This window comes from Centropristis striata, chromosome 17 (genome assembly GCF_030273125.1).
Source record: "Centropristis striata isolate RG_2023a ecotype Rhode Island chromosome 17, C.striata_1.0, whole genome shotgun sequence".
NCBI lineage: Eukaryota > Metazoa > Chordata > Actinopteri > Perciformes > Serranidae > Centropristis > Centropristis striata.
The window spans coordinates 11,885,199-11,911,701 of record NC_081533.1 but is presented as its reverse complement, the minus strand read 5'-3'; the positions used below and the strand labels follow the sequence as shown (position 1 = coordinate 11,911,701).

The window sequence follows — 26,503 nt, the reverse complement described above, 5'->3', positions numbered from 1 at the left end:
AATACAAGGCAACAGTAAGTAAGTTGTTAAGTTAGGTTATGTTATAACAGCAAAAAACACCATTTCTTTCTAGGAATAAAGGTGTATCTTTGCCGATTTTTAAAATGTTTCAGAGGGGTTCAGAGGGTTAACAGTCAGTTACTGGGCTACTGGAACAAAGTGAACCAGCTTTGCAACTCCCAGTAGACACAAAGTGTAAATCAGGCCCAGTATTAACTCACATGTCCTCTGAAGCACGCCCATCCCATGCATTGACCTGCAACCCTGACAGATACAATGCATCAGTCACATCGGATCTCATTACCACAAGTAAAATCCCTGCGGTCCTTTCACCTCATGAACTCCCAGGACATGCTTCATCCAGCACTGTAAAGAGCTCCCTTTACTTAAGAGCTGTGCACACCAGGTTAACTCACTCATGCACCACAGCTGTGAGTACTTAACATTTCCCTCCTTTAAGTGACACTGCTGGCAAGTTGTGCGAGAGCAGCATCACGTCTCCGACGGAGCTCCTCTTACCTTCCCCACTCCCCAATTAACAGTGTGAAAGAGGCACTAAATTAAGACCTAATTTGTCAGATGTGATGTCATTAAATGTGACAGGAGTTATGTTTAGACAAAGTGTCCTTGGTTTGCCACCTGTTGTTTGTAGAGGATTAATAATAGAAACTTTTGCCTATTGATTTCGATGGTCTCAGCTGTATGTTATACTGACTGATGTCACAATAAGGATCAGGTTTATACGCTTTATGTGAAAGTGCGAAGCTACACTGTAAAAAAAGATATTTTAGAGAAATTTACTATATTATTTTACAGGGTTTTTCTTGTTTTCTTACACTGAGTGCAAATGGCATATGGAATTAATTCACTATTTATTAAAAAATAACTATAAAATTAAAGTTGAAATGTGTAATTTAATGTAATGGGACATTATAATGTTTTTGTTTTTTTTTTACAGTATTTTCCAATTGCTTAATGGTCTTGAATGATAAATTACAGGAATTATATGAAAAAAATACTATAATATACACATCAAATTGCTAAATGTAAAAGTCAGACAGCTTTCTAGTGCTTTTACAGTAAAATTTTAAATTTAATGTAAATTTTGAAAGAATTAATTTTAAAAAATCAGTAAGAAGTCCGGTCGTGAAAGTTACTAAACACTTAAAATCAAATTAAAGTAAAATAAATAAATAAATAAAATAACATTTTAGTTATTTTACAGACATCATTTTTAAATACAGATATTTTCTGTATAATATCAGTTTTCATGAAATAAATTATCTGTTGAATAACAGTTGTTTACTGTTATTTTGATGGTGACTTTTTTTACTATTTTTTAAAAATGTATTTATTTATTTTTTTTACAACTAAAATACTTTTATACAATCCCGTATCCCAAAAAGTTGAGACCCTGAAAAAATTAAATAAAAATCAGAAGGCAATGCTTTGCAAATCATTTCTCACCTAAAACTTAAGACCTTTGATTGAAGACAGCAAAGACAATATTTCTATATCTATTATTTGGTAACTTTACACACTATTTTTACATTTTATTCTGTTTTTATCTACCCGGTGTCAAACTTGGTCAAAACCATTTCTTCTTTTCCAAATATACACATTTCAATAATCTCAGGCATGACTCTGCATGGTCGTGGTCAGTAATGTATATGACCTGAGATAGATAGAATATGATACTTGGATATTGTGTTTTTTGTCTATTCAGGAGAGGTGTTGTGTACGGACTGAATCTGACGAGCTGCAGGTTGATTTATTGTACCAGAACTCTTTCTTTCTCCCTCTCTGACGCACATGAATTGGGATGTTTTGTGGAATGGTTTTGGAGCTCGTCACAGTGGAAGCAAGCGTCTCTCAGCAGCCTCCACAGAGCACATCTGCACATCTGCAGCCTCGTTTGGTAAAAACACTCGACGGCTTCATCAGCGGGAGTGCAGCTGTCGACCGCGCGGTGCCGGGATCTGAAGTGCGGCTGCAATAGAGAGAATAGGCTCAGAGCCACTAACTCCCAAATGAAAGCTGCTCTTCAGAATATACACCTTTCTGTCGTCTACACAGAGGCTGAAAGATCTTTAGAGTTGTTAAGAATATTTTTTATTGGAGGTTATTCTTGGACACGGTCTCCATCAGTACACAAAAGCAACCCATTTTTTTATTTTCCCATTTTTCTTTCAATAATACAACAAAAGGACCCTTTTTTAATCCTTTTCATCCTGCCCGTATATACCACTTAAACAATGTTTACCATGCCATGTTTGGTATCATTATTTTCACAACTTCACCTATATGATCTGATAAAAAACTTTTCCACTTCAACCTGTTGCTGAATCAACATTTTGAACCCAAAAGAAACAAAAAAAAAACCCACTGAAAATTATGGTTTTTTTTTAACTTTCCAAACACAGTCACGCTCAGTGAAGAATTTCAAATGTTAAGTCTACGTCTCATTTAAAAAGCTGCCAAAAGCAAAGCGTTACAAATTTTAAAAAAACCCTGTAAAAACAGGCTTTATCGTCAGAATTTGAACTTTCAGACAGTCCTTGAACCTGTCATAGGTGAAGAATGTTTCCCTTAGAAAAAGTAACCAAAACGAAGCTTCAATATTTCTTTGTGATATTTCTGTGAGAATCACTTTATTCTACATGTCTCATTTAAAATAAACTGTTTGTAATAACTAGATCCTGTTAAAAACATTAAATTCTGCTCCTCAGAGACACTGTGAAGCCATGATTGATTCTGCTGAGGAGAACTGTCACGTGACAAATATTCACTGAAAATCTGTTTACACAGAGCTGAGAGGAGAGGACAGGAGATGCTGGAAACATGTCAATATGTCAATATGTATAACATGTGGAGACAATTTTTCTTCTCAATTTTCATGACACTTGTGGGCACTTGGAAAAGTGTTGGATTTAGAAATTCCATTTTATTCCAATGTTTACAAATAATTTATAAGAGAAATTCAACTTCCCTTTTTTTAATGTTTTTTTCTTCATTATAACTGTATTATTCTGCACAAAACATATTTGACTTGTTCCCACTTATAGCCATGATTGTGCTGATTTCATAGAGCTGCAGGAATTATAGATTTTATTTTATATATATTTTATATATTGCAGTGAAATACAAGGCTACAGAGAGTAAAATGTAAAAAGACCCTAAAAAAAACGCCCTGAAAACAGCTTGTTGGGGTGAGAAGTAAGATCCTTAATATTATACCTTTAAAAGTAGATCCTACGAGGCAGTTTGCCAGATTGAACCAATATTCTTGAGAAAATGAATGTGAAGTAAAGACAGAAAGAAAATGATGAGAATACATAAAATAGGTAAAACACTCAACTTTCCAAGTACTTTCAAGGTCCATTTTCAAGCTTTTCCAATACCTAACAATGGTTGTAAGTTGCATGTTTTAGATGAGTACTTACATGCTAAAAGGAGTAATTTCACTAAACTCGACAGCGATGGTTTTACACTATTAAAAACCAAAAGTAGTTTGCTAATCTCAATATTCAATTTAGCATTTTTTATGATTATCTATAGTCAGATTGCAAGAGAAATACAGTAAGAATTTCAAGCATTTTCAAACACTTTATCCAAAATCCAAGCACTTATCAATCCTTGAAAATAGAACATTTAAATTCAAGCATTTTCAAGGATTTCAAGCCCCCGTACAAACCCTGTGAAAAAGATAATGGTAATCGCAACATTTTTACACTTCAATAAAAATGTCCCTGTTAACTAAAGACTGTCCACATCTTCAATATTAGCTGCTGAGGTAGCAGCTCTGCAGCTCAGTGAGGAACCTGTCAGCAGTTCCCAACAGCTGGTCACAACATTCCCCCAGTGCGTGGCCGAGCACCCGCACGCTGTTTCTGTCATGCTAAATTTAGCCCCGCCTCCTCCCCAATCAACTCCTGCACTGCCACCCCAACGTCCACTGACTGTCGTCTTAAAACCCTATAAGTGTCCATGAACACTTGTACAGTGCCTGCACCATGTGACAGTATATTCTTAATATAATTTATGAATGAGCCCCTCATCATAACATACTATTACTTTTTCCTGTTAAATGTTCTTTCCCTCCTCCTCCTCCTCCATTATCTGTATCGGGGCACGTCTTCACATCACTTATTCATGGGAGGAAAATGTCAAGGAAAAGCAGGGGATAAAGGTGCATCATGAAAATTTTAAAAGGTGAATTTATTTGACGTTGAAACCCCGACTTACATCTCCATTCCACAAAGAGCTGGAGCTGAGTACAGATAGTGTCTTACATCACTGTGTGCAAGTGGACGTACTGGATCTGCTTTATTACTCCATTCATAAGAAATATGTTGCAAGTTTATGTGTCTCGTGGTAGGAAAAGCACAGGTTCAAGTCTCAGTGAGTCACTCAGCACACGCCAATACCTTAAACCCTGAAACTCAAGCAGCTTTATTGGAATTCGGAAATTTATTTTTGAGAAAAAGGGCATATTTATTGTGTATGTTTGCTTACTGACACAGAGACAGATTACTTAAAAGGCCTAGACCTGCACAATGTCACTCAAAGAGACACATGCCAATCAAGAAGAAACCAAAAATGACCAAAAATAAACAAACTCACCACCAAGAGACCTAAACAACTATGAAGAGGATCACAAAGAGATCTACACAGAGAATTATGATTGTTACAAAAAGACTTCAACTAGAATAGGAGTATAGAGATTAGAATATTGCCTGAAAGAGATTCAAAATAACTACAAAGAGCCTCAAAATGACCAGAGATAGACACACGATGATTACAAAAGAGACTCTAAATGACTACAGATTCTCAAAATGACTAAAACAGACTCAAAATAACCACAATCAGACTCAAAATAACTTAAAAGAGACTAAAATAACCAGACAGAGACACCAAATGACCAGAAAAAGACCAGAAATAGACACAAATTTACTACAAAGAGTTCCAAAATGACCAGAAAGAGACTTAAAATGACCAGATAGAGACTGAATATAACCAGAGAGACTAAATTACTTGTGATAATATCAAACACGTTTGATATGATTGCAAACCCAAGACTAGGAAAAGACAGATATGAAACTGCACACATTACACTTAACGATGGAGATGACGGCAGCGCGCTGTGACTCCAGTAAAACTCCTAGATTAACTGAAGACTTTCAGTTTTTAGTCTAGGACTGAGAAAATCGTTTGGTGTAAGCCCAGCATAAAGGAGACACAAAATGACCAGAAATATACTCAAAATGACAAAAAGACACACAAAGTGTCCAAAATCAGACTCAAAATTACGGAAAAGAGACTGAAAAATTACCAAACAGAGACACAAAATGACCACAAAGACACTCAAAATAACTACAAAAGACACACATAATGAACACAAAGAGAATCAAATAACTAAAAAGAGACATATAATGACCAGAAAGAGACTCAAAATCACCAGACGAGAAACAAAATGACCAGAAAGAAACTCAAAATTACTGAAAATAACCAGACCGAGACACAAAATGACCACAAAGAGACTCAAACAAAGGACAGGAATCTGTAAAAGACTAAAGGAGACATGAAATGACCAGAAATAAACTCAAAATGACTAAAAAGTGACTTAAAATAACTACAAATGGACTCAAAATGAGACTGAAAATAACCAGACAGAGACAAAAAATGACTCAAACTAACTACAGAATTTGTAAAAGACTAAAAGGACACACAAAATTGGCACAAAAATATGCTCCTGTTTTGCTTTTGTGTAGAAGACGTGGTGGAGCCTTTTATCATGTGTTGTCTCATAATCTTCCCATGAACCGATTCACTGGGATTAAACACTAATGTTACTAGCTGCATGCATACTTTTCTAAATATGTTAATTTAAACAGTAAATATGACTTTTTTTTGTTTGGTATCTGACTGTAATAGCCCCTCCAATCAAATCTAACCAACTTAAAAATAAACACATCTGCTGGTTCTTTGGAAAGTGTGTTTGGTTTCACACCTGCTGGCTTTGACATGACTCACGAAAAACAAGCTCGAAAAACGCAGGAGTTTGTCAGCTGAAAACTGTTTGTAATAAGGCTCATTGCTGTCGATGTGAGTCACTCACAGATGGTCCCAGACACTTTCTGCCCTCACAGTTTGTTGTGGAGAATCAGCTTGTGTGCCTGTGAGATTTTCTAAAAAGCTTTCCGTGCATTTCATCACGCCTCCCATGACACCGTGCAGAAAAACTGAAAATAGAAAAGGATCCGAGGACGAGATTTAAAGAGATTTATCAGATGTATAAGAGATCTATAGTCTATAAAAGGCGCGTTAATTCCCTGCATTAAAACAGTGCAGACACACTCTCGTTGTGGGTTTTATACTCTCTTGTATCTGAATCTTTCATGACCACCACCGGTGCAGTGTTATGTAACAGCCTGGTGTACAACGTCCTGATGTGTTACAGCAGACATTATTAATTTACGATCTGGCTGCAGGGAAAAGCTGGCTGAACTTGCAATTTTTGCACAGATCCCAGGATACTCTGCTCAGACAGGAAATACTGCAGCTTTGAGAACCCTTTTTTAATGTAACTTTAATGTATCTTCATTTCACAGATTCAGCTGGAAGACGCGATTTTGCTCCTTTTTATGTCTGACTTATTACAGACTAGTTTGTCTGTGGGCGAATCAATAGAAGTGAGACTCAAAATAACCACAAAGAGTAGGCGTGTCAGGATAATCAAAATATCGACTTATTGTTCGATAAACAAAAATGGACACGATAGTTTTTACGGACTTGATAAATTGTCGTTTACATGCCTGTTTGTTTACATAAGTCATCAACATTTAGTCACGCTGCTTCTTTCCCTCTCCGGTCAGTCAACTTGCAGGGAGGTGGGGCTCACACACACACACACACACAGGTACATCTAAAAAATATCATATATAGAATATCATGAAAAAGTTCAATACTTTTGTCAATAATTTCAGAAAGTGAAACTCGTATATTATATAGATTCATTATGCGTTGAGTGAAATATTTCAAGCCTGTTTTTCTTGTAAATTTGATAATTCTGGCTTAGAGATAATGAAAACACAAAACTCAGTGTCTCAGAAAATTAGAATATTGTAAAGAAGTTAAATATTGGAGTCCACAGTTGGTAGTGGTTTGGGGCCATATCCTCTGCTGGTGTTGCTCCTCTGTGTTTTCTGAAGTCCACAGTCAACATAGCAGCCATCTAGCAGGACATTTAGAGTCTTCATGCTTCCACAAGCTCTTTGGAGATGCTGGTTTCATTTTCCAGCAGGACTTGGCACCTGCCCACACTGTCAAAGGTACCAAAAGCTGGTTCAGTGACCATGGTGTTACTGGGCTGGACTAGTAAACAGACTCGGCTGACCTGAACCCCATAGGAGTCTATGGGCTGTTGTCAAGAGGAAGCTGAGAGACACCGGATGACCTGAAGGCTGCTATCAGAGCAACATGGTGCCGTAGGCTGATCTCCTCCATGCCACCAAGTATTAATGCAGTAATTCATGCAAAAGGAGCCCAACCAAGTATTGATGTATAGAAATGAAGATACTTTTCAGAAGACTGACATTTCTCTTTAAAATATCCTTTTTTAAATTGATCTTATGTAATATTCTAATTTTCTGAGAGACTGAGTTTTGTGTTTTCATTATCTCTAAGCCAGAATCATCTAAATTAAAAGAAATATAGGCTTGAAATATTTCACTCTATGTGTAATGAATCTATATAATATACAAGTTTCACTTTCTGAAATAATTGACAAAAAATATTGAACTTGTTCACGACATTCTAATTTTTTTAGATGTACCTGTACAGACAGACAGACAGACGGTGTGGACAGCGTTGAAGCAGGTGAAGCAGAGAGAAAAAAAGAATTAGCGTACTCGGAGCTAAGTTTTCCGACGGCAGTAGCTGAAAATTAAAGAAAGTTGAGTGGCATAAATGGAATTAGTTCCAAAGCCGGATGCCACAGCAACCATTTTGGATTCAAGCCAGATGAACACGGAGAGCCCGCTTACATCAGCGAGCAGGTATGTCTAATTTGTATGAAGATAGTCGCAACAAAAAGTGGCAACACAACAAACCTCAAAGTCCGTTTAAAACACAACCATCCCATCTAATTTCTTCAGCTGGGAACAGAAAACATAGCGCCCTCCACTAACCCACAACTTGCAATTAAGGATATCTTTATCAAAAAATGCAAATATAAACATGACCGCACAAAATGGTACATGCTCACAGATAGTGTTACTCGCTTTATTATGTGAAATTGCACAGTTTTTGGTTTTAAAAAAAACAAAACAGAAAAGCTTTTTAAAAAAACGTAAGGCCGAGGAACGCTAACCCCGCTGCTTCAGCTGCCCACCCCCCTAAGACCTCTAAAAACCCAGGGAAAACCCCGTCTTTACACTTGTTTCTATTAGAGATGATGATTTATTTACTATTTTTCAAAAAGATAAACTTTTAGACTTCTGTCACTTGGACTTTTTATTTTATTTACTTTTCACAGTCATGTCAGGAGAATTTGTAACTTTTTACACTTTTCATACCACTATGGCATCTATTCTAGACTTAATCTACTGATGAGTGTATTGTATCTTATTTATGTGTAATTTTGGACAAAACCATCTGCAAAATGAATACATGTAGGGGTGAATTAACTTTTAAGAACGACACTTACATTCCTCTGAATTGAGAGGGAACAAATCGGAGCTTGGTAGGTTAAGAAAACTGTCAAGACATATTAGATAAGTGTGTCCACACACTAACACCTACTGCTCAAGTCCTGTTTCACCAAAATGCCACCGATGTTGGCGAACCTGCTTTGAGTAGTGTTGAGTAAGCATGCGGGCGGCTAAATTACAAGAAATGTGACCCCTCTTCTGCACTTCTAACCCGCCACCCTCTCCTAGTCCATCATTCGCTGCCATAGCCAAGTGCAGAGGGACCCAGAGCACGTTTCTGACAACTCACCATGGCACTCTGCCCTCGTCTGGCGTCACCTGACGAGCTGACTGGGCCAAACGATTACACTGCTGACCTCTCGCTTGGCACCGAGGCTTCTGGACGGGGTCGGGGTGATGGCGAGGGAACACAGATGAGCAGAGCAGGGTGAAGGGGTGTCGAGTTAGGACAAAATATACACGCGGGAGAGAAAGGAGGTAGGGCTGGGCGATATATCGATATAAGATATGTCAATATACTTTTAAATGTGATATGGAATTAGATAATATATCGCATGTATCGATTTAGTTCAAAATTGCGCTGTGATCCTTGCTCCAGGCAAGCTGCTGTATATATATAAATGCTGCCTAGGGCTGGGCGATACGGACCAAAAGTTATATCCAGATATATGTAGTCCGAATATCAATATAAGATATATATCCTGATATTTTTTAATCGCAAAGTGAGAGCAAATGTTCAGTCAAAGTCAAAGCCAAACATCACATGTCACAAGTATTTTCATTGAAACCGTTGTAAGTGAACATAAATAATGTATAACAGGAGTACCTTTAAAAAAAAAAAAAAATCAAAGCTCCATTAAGTGCACATTTAAATAAAAAAAATATCTTGAATAGAAATAGCCCATGAAATAAAATAGGCCAATCTTTTTCTGAATATATTTATATGACAAAAGCATAACAAACATTACAAAAGAACTAAATATGACAAGTAAGGGCAGCATTTATATATAAAGAAAGAAAGAAAATTGAACTATATCGATATAGGCGATATGGTCTAATTCCATATCACATTTAAAAATATATCAATATATTTTTTATATCGATATATCTCCCAGCCCCAATGCTGCCCTAATTAGGGTTTTTCATATTTAGTTATTTTGTAATGTTCGTTATCATTTTCTCATATAAATATATTTATTTCAGAAAAAGATTGGCCTATTTTATTTCATGGCTATTTTTATTTAAGATATTTTTTGTGTAAAGTGTGTACTTTAGTGAGCTTTGATTTTTTATTTTTTTTTAAGTTTCCTGTTATACAGTATTCATGTTCATTTAAATAAATGGTTCATTTAAATAAATGGTTCCAATAAAACTACTTGTGACATGTCATATTTGGCTTTGACTTTGACTGAACATGCTCTCACTTTGCAATGAAAATATCGGGATATACATCATATATTGATATTCAACCGAAATATATCGGGATATGACTTTGGTCCATATCGCCCAGCCCTAAAAGGAGGTGATCGTGAGAGATGAAAAAAAACACTAGAAAGCAGAAATGAGAGATGTTTGAGGCTGCTGATGGCTGCCAGGTGTTCACTTGTGTCATGTGTCTATTTCCATTCATCATGAGCCAAGGCTCGCTGCCGTCCCCTCCTTGCCTTTCCACACCCATTTCTATATGTAACGGTTCTTCTTTTCTGCTCCTCCACATGCTTTCTTACACGCCCTTATATAGCTGCCGACTCCCTGCTTTGCTTCCAAGCACCCAGAACCTCACCTCTCTTATAAATACCCCGGTGTTACTAATATGGCAACTGGGAGGGAAAGTGTTTTGCACAAACAAGTCCTACCCTTGAAAATTCAATCTTGAATGTCAATTTTGTGATAGTAGTGTTGAAGCTAGCTTGTTCCCCAAGTTATGGAATACAGAAATACATGCAAAAAAGTTTTTTTGTTGTTGTTAGAAAGTGTGATTTATGTCTGATGTGATGTGATCCATGAATTGCAGATTTAAAAAAAAATGTTTTGCTGTTTCTCTCTGACTTGACACTCTTTTGCTTCCAAGCAGTGATTGAAAGAATTAAGGAACATCTATTCAATCACTGGTTACACACTACACACACAATTCTCAATATTTTATTGTGTTAAGCCACATTCACACCCAGCTAGCATTACCTCAGGACCTTTAATACCATTATGCAGCATTACTGGATATTCAATTTCTATTCAAACTCCCATCTTTGCATATGATGGAAATGAAAAAGAAAATATACATTTCTTCCCAAAAACACAACATAGTGTTGCAAAACAAGGTCATAATAAACTGTAAGATTACCTTTTTTGCAGATATGCAGGTCATCAGGTAATGATAGTCCATTAACACTTTACTTCAAGTTCCCCTAATTAGCATTCATAAGCAGTATATAAACATTTATTAATTGTTAATAGCTCCGTAAACATTACAACTAATACTTTGGAGGCTGCTGTACATTAATATCACATAATGTACTGTATCACCCTGTCAGGGTTTATTTTGCAATAATGACAATAATCACAGCTACTTTCTAGAGAAATCAGTAATTTGCCAAAAATATTGACTGGAAAATGATTTCATCCATTTAAATTTGATTGTGTTGCCTCCACTTCAGCTGTTCAGGAATAACAGACTGTAGGATGCAATAACTGACCAATCAGAATTGAGGATTGTGATAAAAACAGATAATGTTTGACAATATATTAAACATTTGAAACAATATAATAGGAAAAGCTAAAATTGCTGGAAAATACACTTAAAATGTATTTTTATCTGCATACACCAATAGTGGGTTATTCTTTGTATATAATCTATAACTATGCAGGTTTTACTGCTTATAAATGCTAAATAAGGGGACTCATGGTGAGGTGTCAGTGAGGGTCGTGTGTGAATGGGGCTTTTAATGTGAAAAGTACAAGCAGTGTTTAAGTTTGGACCTATTTTGTCTCCTGTGAAGGCCACTCCGATTTGTTGTAAACCTGGAGGCTGTGACTATTGTGCTTTGCCCTAAAGCGTTACCTCTTCTTGCAGTTGGTCACAAGTCAAGCAGCAATTATCTTTCAGGTATGTTCAGGTCTGCCTCTTTGTGCCTGTAAAGCTGGGCTGCGAAAACACAGATTCTCCTGCCGCTGCAGTATCTGCTGATTGTTCTCTTCAACTCCTTGACTGCAGTTTAGTTTTGAAACAGATGAAGCAACACAACCAGACGTCACAGAGAGCCTGAACTGCTTTCAAAGTCCAGCAGCAGCTTGGGCTGCGCCACTTTGAGTCTTTATGTTCACTGAACCTTTGTGATGCCCTAGTGATGACGATGGCGATGCACAATTTAAATGGCGGATGTCACACTCGGGGCAGGAGGGTTGAAAAATGTTTTTTTCCCCGTAGGCTTTGTACGTAACTTGTGTTTTTTTTACGTAACTTCCATTTTTTATGTAACTTCCGTAGCTCACGTCACCCTCGTAACTACTTCCGGCCTTTACGTAACTTGTTTTTTTACGTAACTTTTGTTCTCTATGAACTTGTGTTTTTTCCATAAATTACATTTTTTTACGTAACTTCCATTTTTAAGTAACTTCCGTAGCTCACGTCACCCTCGTAACTACTTCCGGCATTTAAGTAATTTTTTCTTACTGTTTAAACTGTCTTTTATAACGCCTAACCAGGGTGTTTTGCCCTAAACCTAGCTCATTGGTTTTGTAGCATAAATCCACAGAAATGCGAGCTGCAAAACGATTATGTGAGTCATTATGGTTGGTGCTAAAAAAATGGTCTATTCTGTCGTTTAGGTTGGAGATCTTATTGCATAACAAGCTGATTTACTTGTGAAAGAGAAAGGGAGGATTGTTTGGAAAAAAAAAAGGCCAACTAATTTATTAATCCAACTTTAACATCCATCCATCCATGCAGCCATTAATAAAGCACAAATAGCACAATTCAAACTGTTTTGTGCTGGGACATAAATCAGAGAATGCATCAATTTTAAAGGGAGTATAATGCAATGTTTTGGGAAATATGCTTTTTTAATTTTCCTGCAAAGACTAACTAAAACAGAAGTTATTTTCCTGAAATGTACTATATTATTTTGCAGGGTTTTTTCTACATTAAGTGCATATGCCATAAAAAGCTAAATTACATTTATTACAAATAAATATCAAATTACAAATCTGTAAATTTACATGATCGGACATTATATATTTTTTTTCAATAGTATTATTCAATTGCTTAATGATTTTAATGGAATGTTAAATTACAGTGAATTCTATGTAAAAATACAAAAAATACACATTATATGTTGTCTTACAGTAGAACACTTAATATATATATATTTTTAAATTGCTAAAAAAATAACACAAAGTTAGCTTAGCTTGTGTTTTCAAGGAAAACAGGCCAATGCTCCAAACACAAAGTTATAAGACGAAAACTACACAAGTTAAGGAAATAGTGCAAGAAAATACACACATTGGCCCTCATTTATCAAACGAGCGTACGTCAGAAAGTGTGCGTAAAGTGGGCGTAAGATGATTTCTACGCAAGCCTCGGCATTTATCAATATGGACGTGAGCGGACGGTACGATCAGATCTCACGTCTGCTCTCAGCTCGGGTACGCAAATCTGAGTCAGCGTGAAGTCCACATGTCTGAGTCGGAGAATTGATCTTAGACTACAGTATCGATGCCTGGAGGTGATAAAACTCTGTGGTGTTTTGATTTTTAATAGTGACAAAGCAAAACATGTTTAGACTACATAATTTATCATTAAAACATAATCCAAAAATAAATAAACCCTGCGATCGTGAAATTCTTTAAGCAGAATACCAGCCGAGGACATTAAATGTTGTTGTCTTCTGCTGTTTACTGTTATCATTATTATTATTATTATTATTGTTATTGTTATCCAGCTCCGACACCGGAGCGTCAGCGTCTCCTTCACCATCGGTGCTGCCCGAATAGAAACATTTCCAATCAGCGCCGTCACACGCTCCTCTGACTAGGACATCATTATTAGTAAATGTAAAGAGGTGAATAATATATCTCCATCATAATAATAGCAACATTCGGATATTATATAGATTATTAGGCTTTATATAACACCATGTAATTACTCAAACCTCGCCGGGAGTTTAATAGTCCGCTACTCTGCTGACAGCACCACTGATTTCCTTCTTTTTCACTTTTTATGCTGCCAAACAAAACCAGTTTGTTGTGTTGCTGCTGTTGGACGTCAGCGTTTCACTTTCTGACTGAGAAATTCCTCTTCTTTTAGAATTAAAACTTACTTTAAAACATTGTTGCTGAAAACTTCTAAGTCCGTGCTCCAAATGTAAAATATTCACTGGACTTGTTTGAGTTTATAACTATAAGTAGGCCTACTTTTATTTCATAAACCCTCCGTCGCTGCGTATTTCTGTAATATGTCTATATTGCCTCTATTGTTAATTGTAACGGTGCACTTTGCTAATAAAGCTGACTTTAGAGGGTGAAAAAATCCTCTTTTTGGCCGTATCGCGTCCTTCGGTGTCGTAAACTTTGAAGACGAGTCTTCTGAATCGGGTATATATTAGGGCGTGGTATTTAAATGACGCTTGTTTCGAGCCGCCACATTTATCAACAGCCGATCATTCTTACGCTGTGATTGGCGAGATACGATCGTTTGATAAATCACACGTGGACCCTGTCGTTAGACCAAATATACACTCAGATCTGCGCTCGTTTCTACGCTCGCTTGATAAATGAGGGCCAATATGAGTGGCTCCGCTCTAAAGCACACCCTGCTTTATTGTCTATTTTGCTCTAAATTGAAAAAAAAAGTTACAAAATGAACATCATGATGTACTGAAGAAGCCTTTAAACAACAATTGAGACACTAAACTCCTTAGAAAAATGTATTATTGAGGTAATAAATCAAGTGAGAAGTAAGGTTATTTTCTCATAGACTTCTATACAATCTCACCAGTGGAGTTGCCCCCTTCCAAGCAAATTTCCCAAAATACTGATTAAACCTTGAAGTATTTAAAACTGAAACTATCTGCACCGCTAGACAGAGCAGCAGAAAAAAATATAAAAATTTTCTTTCATTTGTGTGCGTTTTCCCATTGAAGTAAAATAACCCTTTTCCATCAGCTGTTACACGGCAATTACCTTGCTCTGGTGATTTCATGGCAGACAGGCCATTGCTCCAAACCAGATTACAGAGAACTTGGCCCCGGTTCCAAATCATGAGCTAATGTCTCAGGAGGCTGGAAGCCAAAAGAATGGATGGCATTCAATTTAGCCCCTGAAGAGAAACATAGCACATACTATCCCATATTGTACATAGTGCACAAGCTATTTGTTGCTGGGGCTTTGTGGCATTTGGCCGCTTATGAATGTTATCTATTTTGCAATGCTGCTTTGCAAGGCGCTACATAATGCTTTCCCTTTAAACTGTAACCTGACATCATCTTTTCATACCCTGCAACAGCTAAAGCAATAAAATAAGAGTCCAAATTAGCGTTAAAGATGGAAAGCAATGGTGTCTTTCTGTATTTAAGAGATAAATGCTTAGGTCTGTATACTTACAGATATGTTTGTGCATGCATGTAGTGGCTTTACTTTCCCTCCTCTCCTCTCCTCTCCTCTCCTTTCCACCACACCTGTTGCAACGCCTCTTCCCCCCTCGACATAGTTGGCTCAAGTTCTGCCCCTCTTGTTCTTCTGGAAACCCCGCTGTCTGTGCTCCTCTCACGCTGGCTATCAGGGCTGTCAATTGTTGGCTTCAGTTTCACTCCGATTTAGAAAGTGCAAGGCAGCAATCCAAAGCTTTTGCTTTTAAGGCCTTGAAATTAAGATGAAATGCCAAGGGGTTACTCGTGTAAATGAGACTGAAAGTATGTTTTCAATGGAGTTCTGAGATCAGGGGGAAATGTCCATCGTGGTTAAACGAGTCGCTCAGATCGGCACTCAAGTGATACTGAACACAACTTTCTCCCCCTCCTCTTTCCTTCTGTCCAGCTTGCAGCCCAAGTTCTGGGCGACTTCGACGACGAGGACATTGGATTCGGCCTGGTTGATGAAAAGAAGGACTCTGCTGTTGCCAAGAAGCTCGGTAAGCTTGCCAATCACTCAGAGCTGGTGAAAACATTGCCTATTTGTCAATGATACAAACAGGAGAGGAGAAAAACACTGGAAAAAAACACTTTGGCTCAATGTAAATCATCTTTTCTCTTGGTCTTTCCTGGTGTTCTCACTGAATGTAGCTGATTAAGTCAGCAAATCCTCCAGATTTATCCAATTTATTCCAATAATATGGAAGTTAATTGACCGTAACTGTTACCAGTCATACAATCATGAGTCAATTAGGATTTATGAGGCTCTTAATTGGAATATGGAGGGGGGGAAAAAAGATATGCAGAAAAATCAGGGCTTTAACCCTCTGAACCCCAACAAGCTGTTTCAGAGCATTTTGTTTTTTAAATATAGTCATGCAGCTATGTGGAATCAGCACAACCATGGCTAGAAGTGGGAACTTTTGTGCAGACTAACAGTTTCGTTGACATAAATCATTAAAAAAGGAAGACACAAGAATGTCTGTGTGTGTGTGTATATATACTATATTTTTATTTTATTGGAAATTAATTCATAACACTTTTTCAAGTGCCCACAAGTGTCATGAATATTTCCGTCCTCTTCTGTCCTCTCCCCTCAGCTCTGTGTAAACAGATTTTCAGTTAATATTTGTCACGTGACCGTTGGTCTCAGCAGAATCAATCATGGCTTCATAGCGTCGCTGACGAGCAGAATTTAATGTTTTTTTAAATTATCTAGATATTACAAACTTGTAGAATTAAGGGATTTTGAAAGAAATATCACAATTTTTAGCTTCATTTTGGTCACTTTTTCTACCAGAAACTTTTGTAACCTATGATCCATTCAAGGACTGTTGGAAAGTTCAAATTTGTACAAAAATGCCCGTTTGTACAGTTTCATTAGACAATAAATGGTATATTTTTGTTGCTCTCATTTGACAGACATTTTCAGAGAGGGTTTAGAGAGTTAATATAATTTCATGTAGCATATGTGAGGCTTTTACTTGAACTTGCCAAGTGATACTCCAAAGACACTAAAACTGAATAAATGAATACACAAGTGACAAAACATGAGATGGATGGACTCAAAACACTAGTCTAAGTGTAAACAGCAAGTGTAAAATGTGTTAATATTAAATGTCCAATTAAAATTCCTTTGTAAATATGGAATTCAAACTGCAGAAAGGCAACACTGGACAACATATAAAACAAGGCTGCCCTCATGTGCTGAGTAAAGGAATCACAGCCTCTCTGTATCAGCAGATGCTCCATGAGTTCAGCTTAATTTGTGCAAGACGGGTTTACAAATATGATACATACAAACATATTTCAAATAATATTTCAATACTATATTTATGTTTATCTTTTATTTATAGAACACAAAGGTCTTCTTGGCAAGACTCCAGGAATAGAATGTACTGTGATGAATCTATCCGTACCTGTTTTAAATAATTAATTAATTTATACGTTATTTATAACCAACTGTTGCTGTGCTATACCACAATTCAACACATTGTAGTTCATAAAAAAATACTTTATTCATCCCTTTAAGGGCGATTCAAGGGGTGAAAACAGGAATAGAAATTATGTGACTGTAAATATATGAAACAAGGCTGCCCTCAAGTGTTGACTTAAGATGTCACAGCTTCTCAGTAACAGGTGGTGCAGCTGTAAACCCAGGAGCAGTACTTTAACAGGATTAAAAACACATGTTTTCTTTGAAAAATCACCAAAAATACACTGGTTATTGTAGAAAGAAACTGTAAAAAACAAAGGCATTATTTTTATTATCATCTTAACAGTCCTTGAACTGATTATAGGTTATGATAGTTTACATTAGAAAAAGTAAATAAAATTAAGCTTAAAATTTTGATATTTCTGTCAAGATCACTTTATTCTACACGTGTCATTTAAAACGTTGGCAAAAATAAAGCGTTTGGAATAACTAGATCATGTTAAAGACTTCATTATAAATTAAATTCTGCTCCTCAGTGACACTGTGAAGCCATGATTGATTCTGCTGAGACAAATGGTCTTGTGACAAACATTCACTGAAAATATGTTTACACAGAGCTGAGAGGAGAGGACAAGAGAGGCTGTAAAAATGCAAATAGGTAAATATGTATTGCATGTAGCTATTTAAAATATATTTATATATTAATGACACTTGTGGGCACTTGAAAAAGTGTTGTATATATAAATTCTATTTCATTCTAATTTAAAAAATGTATCAGAAATTCAACTTGCGCTTTTTCCCTTTTTTAAGGATTTACGTCATTATAACTGTTATTCTGCACAAAAGACATGTTTGAGTTGTTCCCACTTCTAGCCATGATTGTGCTGATTCCATAGAGCTGCAGGACTTATAGACCTATATATATATATATATATATATATATATATATATATATTATATATTGCAGTGAAATATAAGGCCACAGTGAGTAAAAAACACCCTGAAACGGCTTGTTGGGGTTCAGAGGTTTAAAGCATGCGAACGATTTTTAAAAGAAACCCAAAACACCAGCATGAACCTGAAAAAAGACAAGCATAATATGTCCACTTTAAATACTACAATAGCTTATAAAGTAAGTACGTTGAAAACCTATATGCAAAGGCCTGTCACAATAATTACAATATCTACTTATCGTAGGATATATGGACATTAGTTCGATAATTGTGACTGACCTCGATATCGCCCGTAACATGCGGGTTTGTTTACTTAATAATGTCTCCAACACTGTAGCCAACATGATGTTTGACAAACAGGTTTTACAGGTAATTATAAGACCTGGGCGCAGCACCTACGCAGAGTGAATGGACATAAAAAAAATATATGGTCTAATCTTCCTGGTATAATTCTTTCTCTCCAGGTCTGGACGAGGTGGAGAGCATCTACATCTTTGCCGACAATGAGATCATTGAGTACGATGGAGAGCTGGCAGCTGACACCCTGGTGGAGTTCCTCTACGATGTAAGTTATCGATGGTCGATGAGGAGGGACGGCGCCAAATACTATGTTTAACCCATTTAAGCTGGGAAAGTATTACCGCATTTCTACCATTAAAACTGGGGGCAATGTTGCGTTATTCTACCATTAAAGCTGGGAAAGCAGATACGTTGTTTCGTAGTATTTGTAATTTTTTCCAACTATTTTCGGTCTCTTGGCCAATGAAATGCATCAAAATACATGTGGGAGTGTCGCAATGCAACATGGGACTTTTCCAGAACTTTGAAATCATGGCGGAAGACGACTATAGCGGAGGGAGCTCAGATATAACAGCTATAAGCTCTCAAATACTTTTTTAATTTCATTTCTATCTGCTACAGAGGCTGAAAAATCTATTATTTAGTAGGAAGTGTTGACACTTCTGTTAAATTTCCAGAAAAACTTCAGGTTTTAGGGGCTTATTTTAAAATCGCCCAGAGGTTTTACAGGATTTTTTTCCCGGGCGTTTTAAGCCTAAATGGGTTAAGTTCAGACTGTGGTTTGGTCATATTGGTATATTATTGTGTCTCCCAGACATAAGAACTGATATAAATGTCTCTGATCAGGTGGTTGAAGACCCCGTGGAGATCATCGACAACGAGCGCGAGCTGAAGGGTTTCCACAACATGGATGAGGTCATCAAGCTGGTCGGCTATTTCAAGAGCGAGAAATCTCCTCGTAGGTTCAATTTTTGGGTTCTAAAGACTGAGCTTTGAACAGATTAAACTGTTAAGTAACATGTTTTTTCTTTATTTTCTCTATCAAGACTATATTGAGTATGACGACGCTGCTGAGGAGTTCCACCCCTTCGTCAAATTCTTTGCCACATTTGACCCCAAGGTTTAAATTGTTTGTTTGTTTGAGTGTTTGTTAAATTTGTACACAAAAATGTTAGCTTTTGTAATTAACCTAATTTGAGTGATTTCCTGGCCTTGTTGCAACATAGACATTGATTAACGTGTTAAGATTATTTTTGCATCAATTAAAATGTTTAAAACTCTGTGCCTTAATGGAAAACATTTAGTATAATTATATATATATGTATGAACAATATTTCAGATTGCCAAGAAGCTGAAGCTGAAGATAAACGAGGTCGACTTCTACGAGCCCTTCATGGAGGAACCCGTCACCATTCCAGGAAAGCCCTACATCGAGTCTGAGCTTGTTGAATACATTGAACAGCATGACAGGTGGGGCCCTGTGTGATAGCATGAACTGGAAACTAAAATATTTTACTCTAAAATGGGACTATAATTTACAAATATCAAACTTAAAATGCAATTGAGACCATAAAGTCATTATGAGATGGTTTACTGAAGTGATAAACCAAGTGAGATGTAAGGCCATCGTCTTATGGACTTTCATATAATCTGATAATCTTTTTTCAACCAGTGGAGTCGCCCCCTGCTGGCTATTAGAAAGAATGCAGGTCTAAGGTACTAAGGTACACAAATAGCCTTTAATCCTTCTTGGAAAGCATGATGTCAGTGGTGAAATATGACTAAGTATATTTTTAGAAACAATTAAATTAGCTCCACCTTTACCAGCTACAACATTAACCCAGTAGCATCTGACTTTCCTTACAGAGGTTGTAAAGGTACTGTACTGATATCATATGAAACCTGATACACAGCCTCATGAAACTTTACAAGCACAAACTAAAGACCTAAAGTGTTCATAAGAAGTGTATTTTTCCGAGGTATATTCACAATAAGGGGGTTTCTCAGCAGTTTCGAGAACAGAAGTACACGTCATCCAATCGCTGAAAATACAGAAATCTCCAAAATGTCTAAAAGTTTTTTAAACAAAATCTCGGCATTCATTTTTCTACGTTGTTTGAAAGGTCTCGGCATATTGATTCAATATTCTGGATGCTTTTTGACCATTTTTATACATTATCCATATTTACAGGATTGCCTAAAGCAGTACCAAATGTGTGTCACAAATGGTATCAACCCCAAAATTGCTGCAACATCTTATGGGACATAGTCATGCATGGAAATGGATTTCAGAAAGCCAAACATTATTGAACTGAACCCTGCTACACCCTAATAGGTTTAATTAGCCGATTAATTAAGTATTTTTTTATTAGAGATCTATGACCAGTACAACTTGCCACACAGTGCTGAGGTTTAGATGATGTCCACTACTTCTATGTGGCATTTATTGTTGACCTGCTATCTCCCCCTAAACATCCACTGCCCACAACCCCCAATTCTCTATAAATGTGGGCAGAATGATAGGACACAGTGGCGCATTTATAATTAAAAGCAAATAATAAAATATTTTTCCAAAATGGATCATGTAATGAGTACTTTTGGTTCTTTGAGTTTGGTTTAATTCTTTTATGTTAGTAAGACTTTTGATGACAAATTCACTGAAATAAAAGATCTGCACACTTTTTCCACCACGGCATTTATAAAATTGACGCTGATAATAAGACCATGTTCCGCTTGAATGTAACCAGCATTTGGAATTCAACACCCTAATTTTGATGTTTGAATGTTTCAGGCCCACTCTGAGGAAGCTTGAGCCCCACAGCATGTACGAGATCTGGGTAAGAGATCTGAAATGTAAATGTAGATTTTCTATCAACGAAGAGTACATTTCTTATCAGTCAGTCCGGAGTGGAAATATCAGACATCCTTGTCTCTTTCTGTGTTGACAGGAGGATGACATTGATGGAGAGCACATTGTCGCCTTTGCTGAAGAAGATGACCCAGGTATATTCCTACCTTTATGTATATAAATCAGCTGGACAATAATATATCTAGCTAAAAACTTCCGGGGTTCTTGACATTTGAACTATCCTGTAGACGGTTTTGAATTCCTGGAAATCCTGAAGGAGGTGGCACGCGAGAACACTGACAACCCCAACCTGAGCATCATCTGGATCGACCCCGACAACTTCCCCCTGGTAAGAAGACCCCCTCATTTTAACTGAATATCTGTATTTTTTAAAATCATTTATGCTTAACCATCTGTCTGTATCTCACTTTCAGCTGGTGCCATACTGGGAGAAGACCTTCCGCATCGACCTCTCTTCTCCTCAGATTGGTGTGGTTGACGTTGAGGATGTAAGTGACCTTTCTCAACCCTTGCAACAAACTAAACTTAAAAAACTGGTTTCAAGTTGTTTGGGATCTGGCTCAGAACAGCAAAAAACTGTCTGTGGCATATTGTTTAGTCAAGACGTGTTTTTATTAGATCAAGAAAAAGGGGTCTATTGCAAAGTTTTATCATAAACACGTGGCGAACGCAGTTTTTAACGTTAGCAATAGGGGGTTAAAATACCAACTTTCTGCACATAACTGGATGTGTACACCAGCCTTCTGTGAGAGAGCTGTGGGTCTTCTTGAGTCATCCACAACACCTTCCATTAACCGAACTATTCCTCCAAACCATACAACCTCATATGTCGTTCCCAAGGGCGCGTTTTCCTAAAACAGCCCCCCAACCGGTTGTAGGAGAACATCACATCCTTATAAATGTACGTAACGGTCGCCTTTCACTGGTGAGATACAAACGATCTATCACTCCTCTGTGATAACACCATTGATGTAATATAGCAACAACGCGGTAGAGAACTGTCAGCATAGTTTTTTCCCCCAAAACAATCGGCTAATGTGCTGTGAAAAAACAATTACTGTCTCAACCAGATGCAATATCAGTTACCAAAATTAGGTACCGCTTGATTAAACGTAAATCGGTATTCTGTAGGACTGACATAATTTGGTCAGTACCGTACAGCCGCTTTCACAAAGCAAAGTCTAGTCGGTTTCAGCGAACTCTGGGGCGGTGATCCTTAATACAGTTTGTTTGGTTCCTGCGCACGATAGATCGGTTCAGAGTCAAAGGTAAAAAGCTTCGACAGCAATATTTCATGATGCATTCGCTTCATGTTGCTTTGTTTTTTCCCATGTTTACATTTTACACCGCCAACTCTTCAACTCTATAATACTCCCGCCTTCATACAAACTACCCTCCTGAAATCTTTTTTTTTTTTTACATTTGGTCCCCTTATGTTTAAGTAGTTCCAGCCAAGGAAATATTTATTTACATATAGGCTTAATTACTGTTGTTTGAACGTCAAATCAAAGTTCAAAAATAGTTCCAAAATTAAAGTTGTGACATGACATTACCTGGTCATCAGCTGGACGTCCTTCTTGGACATTCAATTAACGTTGAGATATGTCAATCCCACAACGGGCATAATCAGCTAAATCGCTTAAATTAATAAACATAGTTTACATTCAACAGCTTGTATGATGACTCTCTGAACTGCCAACTGTGTTGTTAGTGGGCCAACTGCGCATTAAATTGGTCCACTTACATTTTTGCACTGTAAAAGCAAACCAGACTAAATACAAAATGAACCAAAAGTATCAACTTCACTCTGTTTTGGAACAACCAAATTGATTTGGTAGTGAAAGCATCCTAAAAGTGCTGAGTTCGGGCTACAGCCGATCCAGTTCTTGTTATACACCCATGGATAACACTATTCAATAGTTAATTAAAGTAAAAATGGCAGCTATATTTTATCAACGACATTGGCCTAATACAAGAGTTCCTAAACTCTGCAATGCCAAGGACTCCCACGTAGCATTCACCTGGACCCCTCTGTTACAAATTTTATTAAAATGATGTGCACATTATGATGGCAAATACAAACGTATTCCATCTGTTATAAACATTCATTGTCATTTCTGTCTTTAATATTTAACAGTAAACACTGTTTGGTCTGAATAACATATATCAAAGTTTCACTTTGGGTGACCTGATAAACAGTTCCCATTCCAACATTGATCTCAAAAACAGTTCATACAGTCAACTAAAGGTACATTTGTTTGGACAAATATGATAACAAAAATTAGCTCATAATAGTTTAATTTAAGAGCTAAAATCTAGCCATTTTTCATGGATTTCTTGATAATGATTTTGGTTATTATCAAGAAAACCATAGAAAAATGGCTAGATATCAGCTCCTAAATTAAACTTGTATGCCCTATTTTTGTTGTTATCATTATATTTGTCCAAACAAATGTACCTTTAGTTGTGCCAGGCATTGAAATGAACAAGAAAATGAAGAAAACATGGGTGGACTAATACATTTTTTTCATGACTGTACTGCTTATCGTCAACCACACTTTTACTTACAGTCTGAAGAGGGTCACCTGGAGGCGTTACGGGTGCCGGGAAGGGGGGCACACGCACCAGAAGCACCGCCATATCCACTGTCACTGTTCTCAGCCATTGAATGTAATTAAAAAGAGTTTAAAAAAAACAAGCCTCAACCGCCCGCTTAACTTTTATCCATATCTAGCAGACGGTCGCTTCGCCTCGGGGATGTAAACCAAACAAATATCGCTTCTTCACCGCGCTAGCGTCGCAGCTCTGCCACCGCTAACAGCAGCTCGCAGGTTCCGGGTCCTCGTGCTCTTCTCGTGCATCTAGGCTCCGAGGTATCCACACCAACCGGCACTTCACGGCGCGACTACGATGATCGGAACAAACTCGACGGCAAAGGCAGCAGGGATCCGTAGCCCCCCACCACCACCTACCGCTCCGTGCACCTGAACTTTTCCCGAATCCCGATGCTGATTGGCTGAGGGCTTACACGCAGTCAGGCACGCGCTTAATGTAGGCTGCACCTTAATTAAAGGCATGATGCATAATTATATAACGGGGCTTAAATTGTCCTTTTAACCCGCTGAACTCCCAATAAGCAGTTTCAGTGCGATTTTTTTGCAGTGTCTTTTTTGCAGCTGGTCATTACCATCTATGAATCGGGAAGTATGAATTATTAAAGTGCAGCGCTCAGGGAATCGAATCTTATCTGCCTTTGTTTGAAGCTGTGTGATAGGAACCCACTGAACCCCAATAAGCTGCTTCTGCTACATTTTACTCACTGTGGCCTTGTATTTCACTGCAATATATAAAATACATATAAAATCTATAAGTCCTGCAGCTCTATGCAATCAGCACAATCATGGCTAGAAGTGGGAACAACAAAAACATGTATTTTGTGCAGAATAACAGTTATAATGACATAAATCCTTAAAAAAGAAAAAGATTGCAGTTGAATTTCTCGGATATATATATTTTTTCATTGGAATGAAATGGGATTTATATTTACAACACTTTTACAAGTGTATCATGTATGTTGGGAATAAAATTGGGTCTCCACGTGCTATACATATTGAACTATTAACTAATGAATATTTTTTACAGCCTCTCCTGTCCTCTCCTCTCAGCTCTGTGTAAACATATTTTCAGTGAATATTTGTCACATGACCGTTCGTCTCAGCAGAATCAATCATGGCTTCACAGTGTTGCTGAGGAACAGAATTTAATGTTTTTAACAGGATCTGGTTAATACAAATTAGACATAGAATTTTTTTTTTTATGTAACCAAGACATTTTGGTTACATTTTCTAACAGAAACATCTGTAACCTATGATCATTTCAAGCACTCTCGGAAAATTAGAAAATAAGGCTATTAGGCTATTTTACACCCTTTTTGAGCGGCCCACTGGGCATTGTGAGCCATTTTGTCCTTTCTTTTTGTAAATATTCGTGTGTGCTTGTGATCTGCAGGCCGACAGCGTTTGGATGGAAATGGATGACCAGGATGAAATGCCCACAGCTGATGAGCTCGAGCAGTGGATCGACGACGTTCTGTCTGGAAAGATCGACCCTGATGATGATGATGATGAGGAGGACGATGACGACGACGATGATGACGATGATGATGACGATGATGATGACGACGACGACGATGATGACGACGATGATGATGATGATGATGATGATGATGACGACGATGATGATGATGACGACGATGATGATGATGACGACGATGACGACGATGATGACGATGAATAAATGTTTACCACCATCTTTCACTTCACTATAATTTAGCCAGAAATGGCAAAACCCAAAAGTCGCACCAGTTCTTTTCTAACACCTTGGAGCAAACACACTTTGTGTCTGTTTGCTTCCAGTAAAGGACAAATATAATGAGTCAGGGAAGGAGATTTTGTGAAAAACAGAGGAATTGCATCTTTGTTGATGAACAGCGTTGCAGCTTAAAATGCTGCTTGTCCTGCTAATCTCTAACCTCCGAGGTTCACAATTAATGTGAGTAAAGAGGCTATCAGAGGCTAACTTCCTTGTCATTTTCTACCTAATGTCACAGACCGGGGTTCACCCCTTTCCTCACTTTCTCCAATTTACTGTAATCCTGTTTCAATGACATGTTTTCTACTTGATGAAGAGAAGAAACAAACACTTTCTTGTACTATTTTTAAAGAGAATAAACCCAAATTCACTGGAAAGTCTTAAGATTGTTACAATCTTGGAAAACTATTAAGGTACCGGATTCTAAAAAAAATAAATAAAATGATTTGTTTCTGCTCTGATATTAAAAAATTAAAGACAAAAATGTTTAAAAACCAATGCTGTTTCTTGTTGTCATTGGTTTATGAAAGACCCCACTATTTGTATGTGCATATAAAGGAGTGTTTTGTTTAATCATACATTTAAATGCTTTGTATTCATTTGTTAAATTCAATCATACAATGCCATGAATATATTTTAGACTTCCAGACAAGTAAAACAAAGTCCAAGCACCCAACCACTCACCCAGAAATCATACTTTGTCTTGTTATTAAAAAGCTGGGTTGCATTAAATAACATTT

General features: G+C 37.2%; 1 protein-coding gene across 1 annotated transcript in view; it reads left to right on the top strand.

Annotated features, from left to right (window-relative positions):
- Positions 1-26,081, top strand: part of casq1b (calsequestrin 1b) — a 37,086-nt gene extending 11,005 nt beyond the window's left edge. The window contains exons 2-11 of the mRNA XM_059354929.1: positions 15,741-15,834; positions 18,688-18,788; positions 19,370-19,481; positions 19,570-19,643; positions 19,863-19,993; positions 21,315-21,360; positions 21,472-21,526; positions 21,620-21,720; positions 21,806-21,880; positions 25,401-26,081. Of these exons, the coding sequence (XP_059210912.1) occupies positions 15,741-15,834; positions 18,688-18,788; positions 19,370-19,481; positions 19,570-19,643; positions 19,863-19,993; positions 21,315-21,360; positions 21,472-21,526; positions 21,620-21,720; positions 21,806-21,880; positions 25,401-25,688 (1,077 nt within the window). The 3' untranslated portion in view covers positions 25,689-26,081. The remainder of the gene's footprint in view (positions 1-15,740; positions 15,835-18,687; positions 18,789-19,369; positions 19,482-19,569; positions 19,644-19,862; positions 19,994-21,314; positions 21,361-21,471; positions 21,527-21,619; positions 21,721-21,805; positions 21,881-25,400) is intronic.
- The last annotated feature ends 422 nt before the right edge of the window (positions 26,082-26,503 follow it).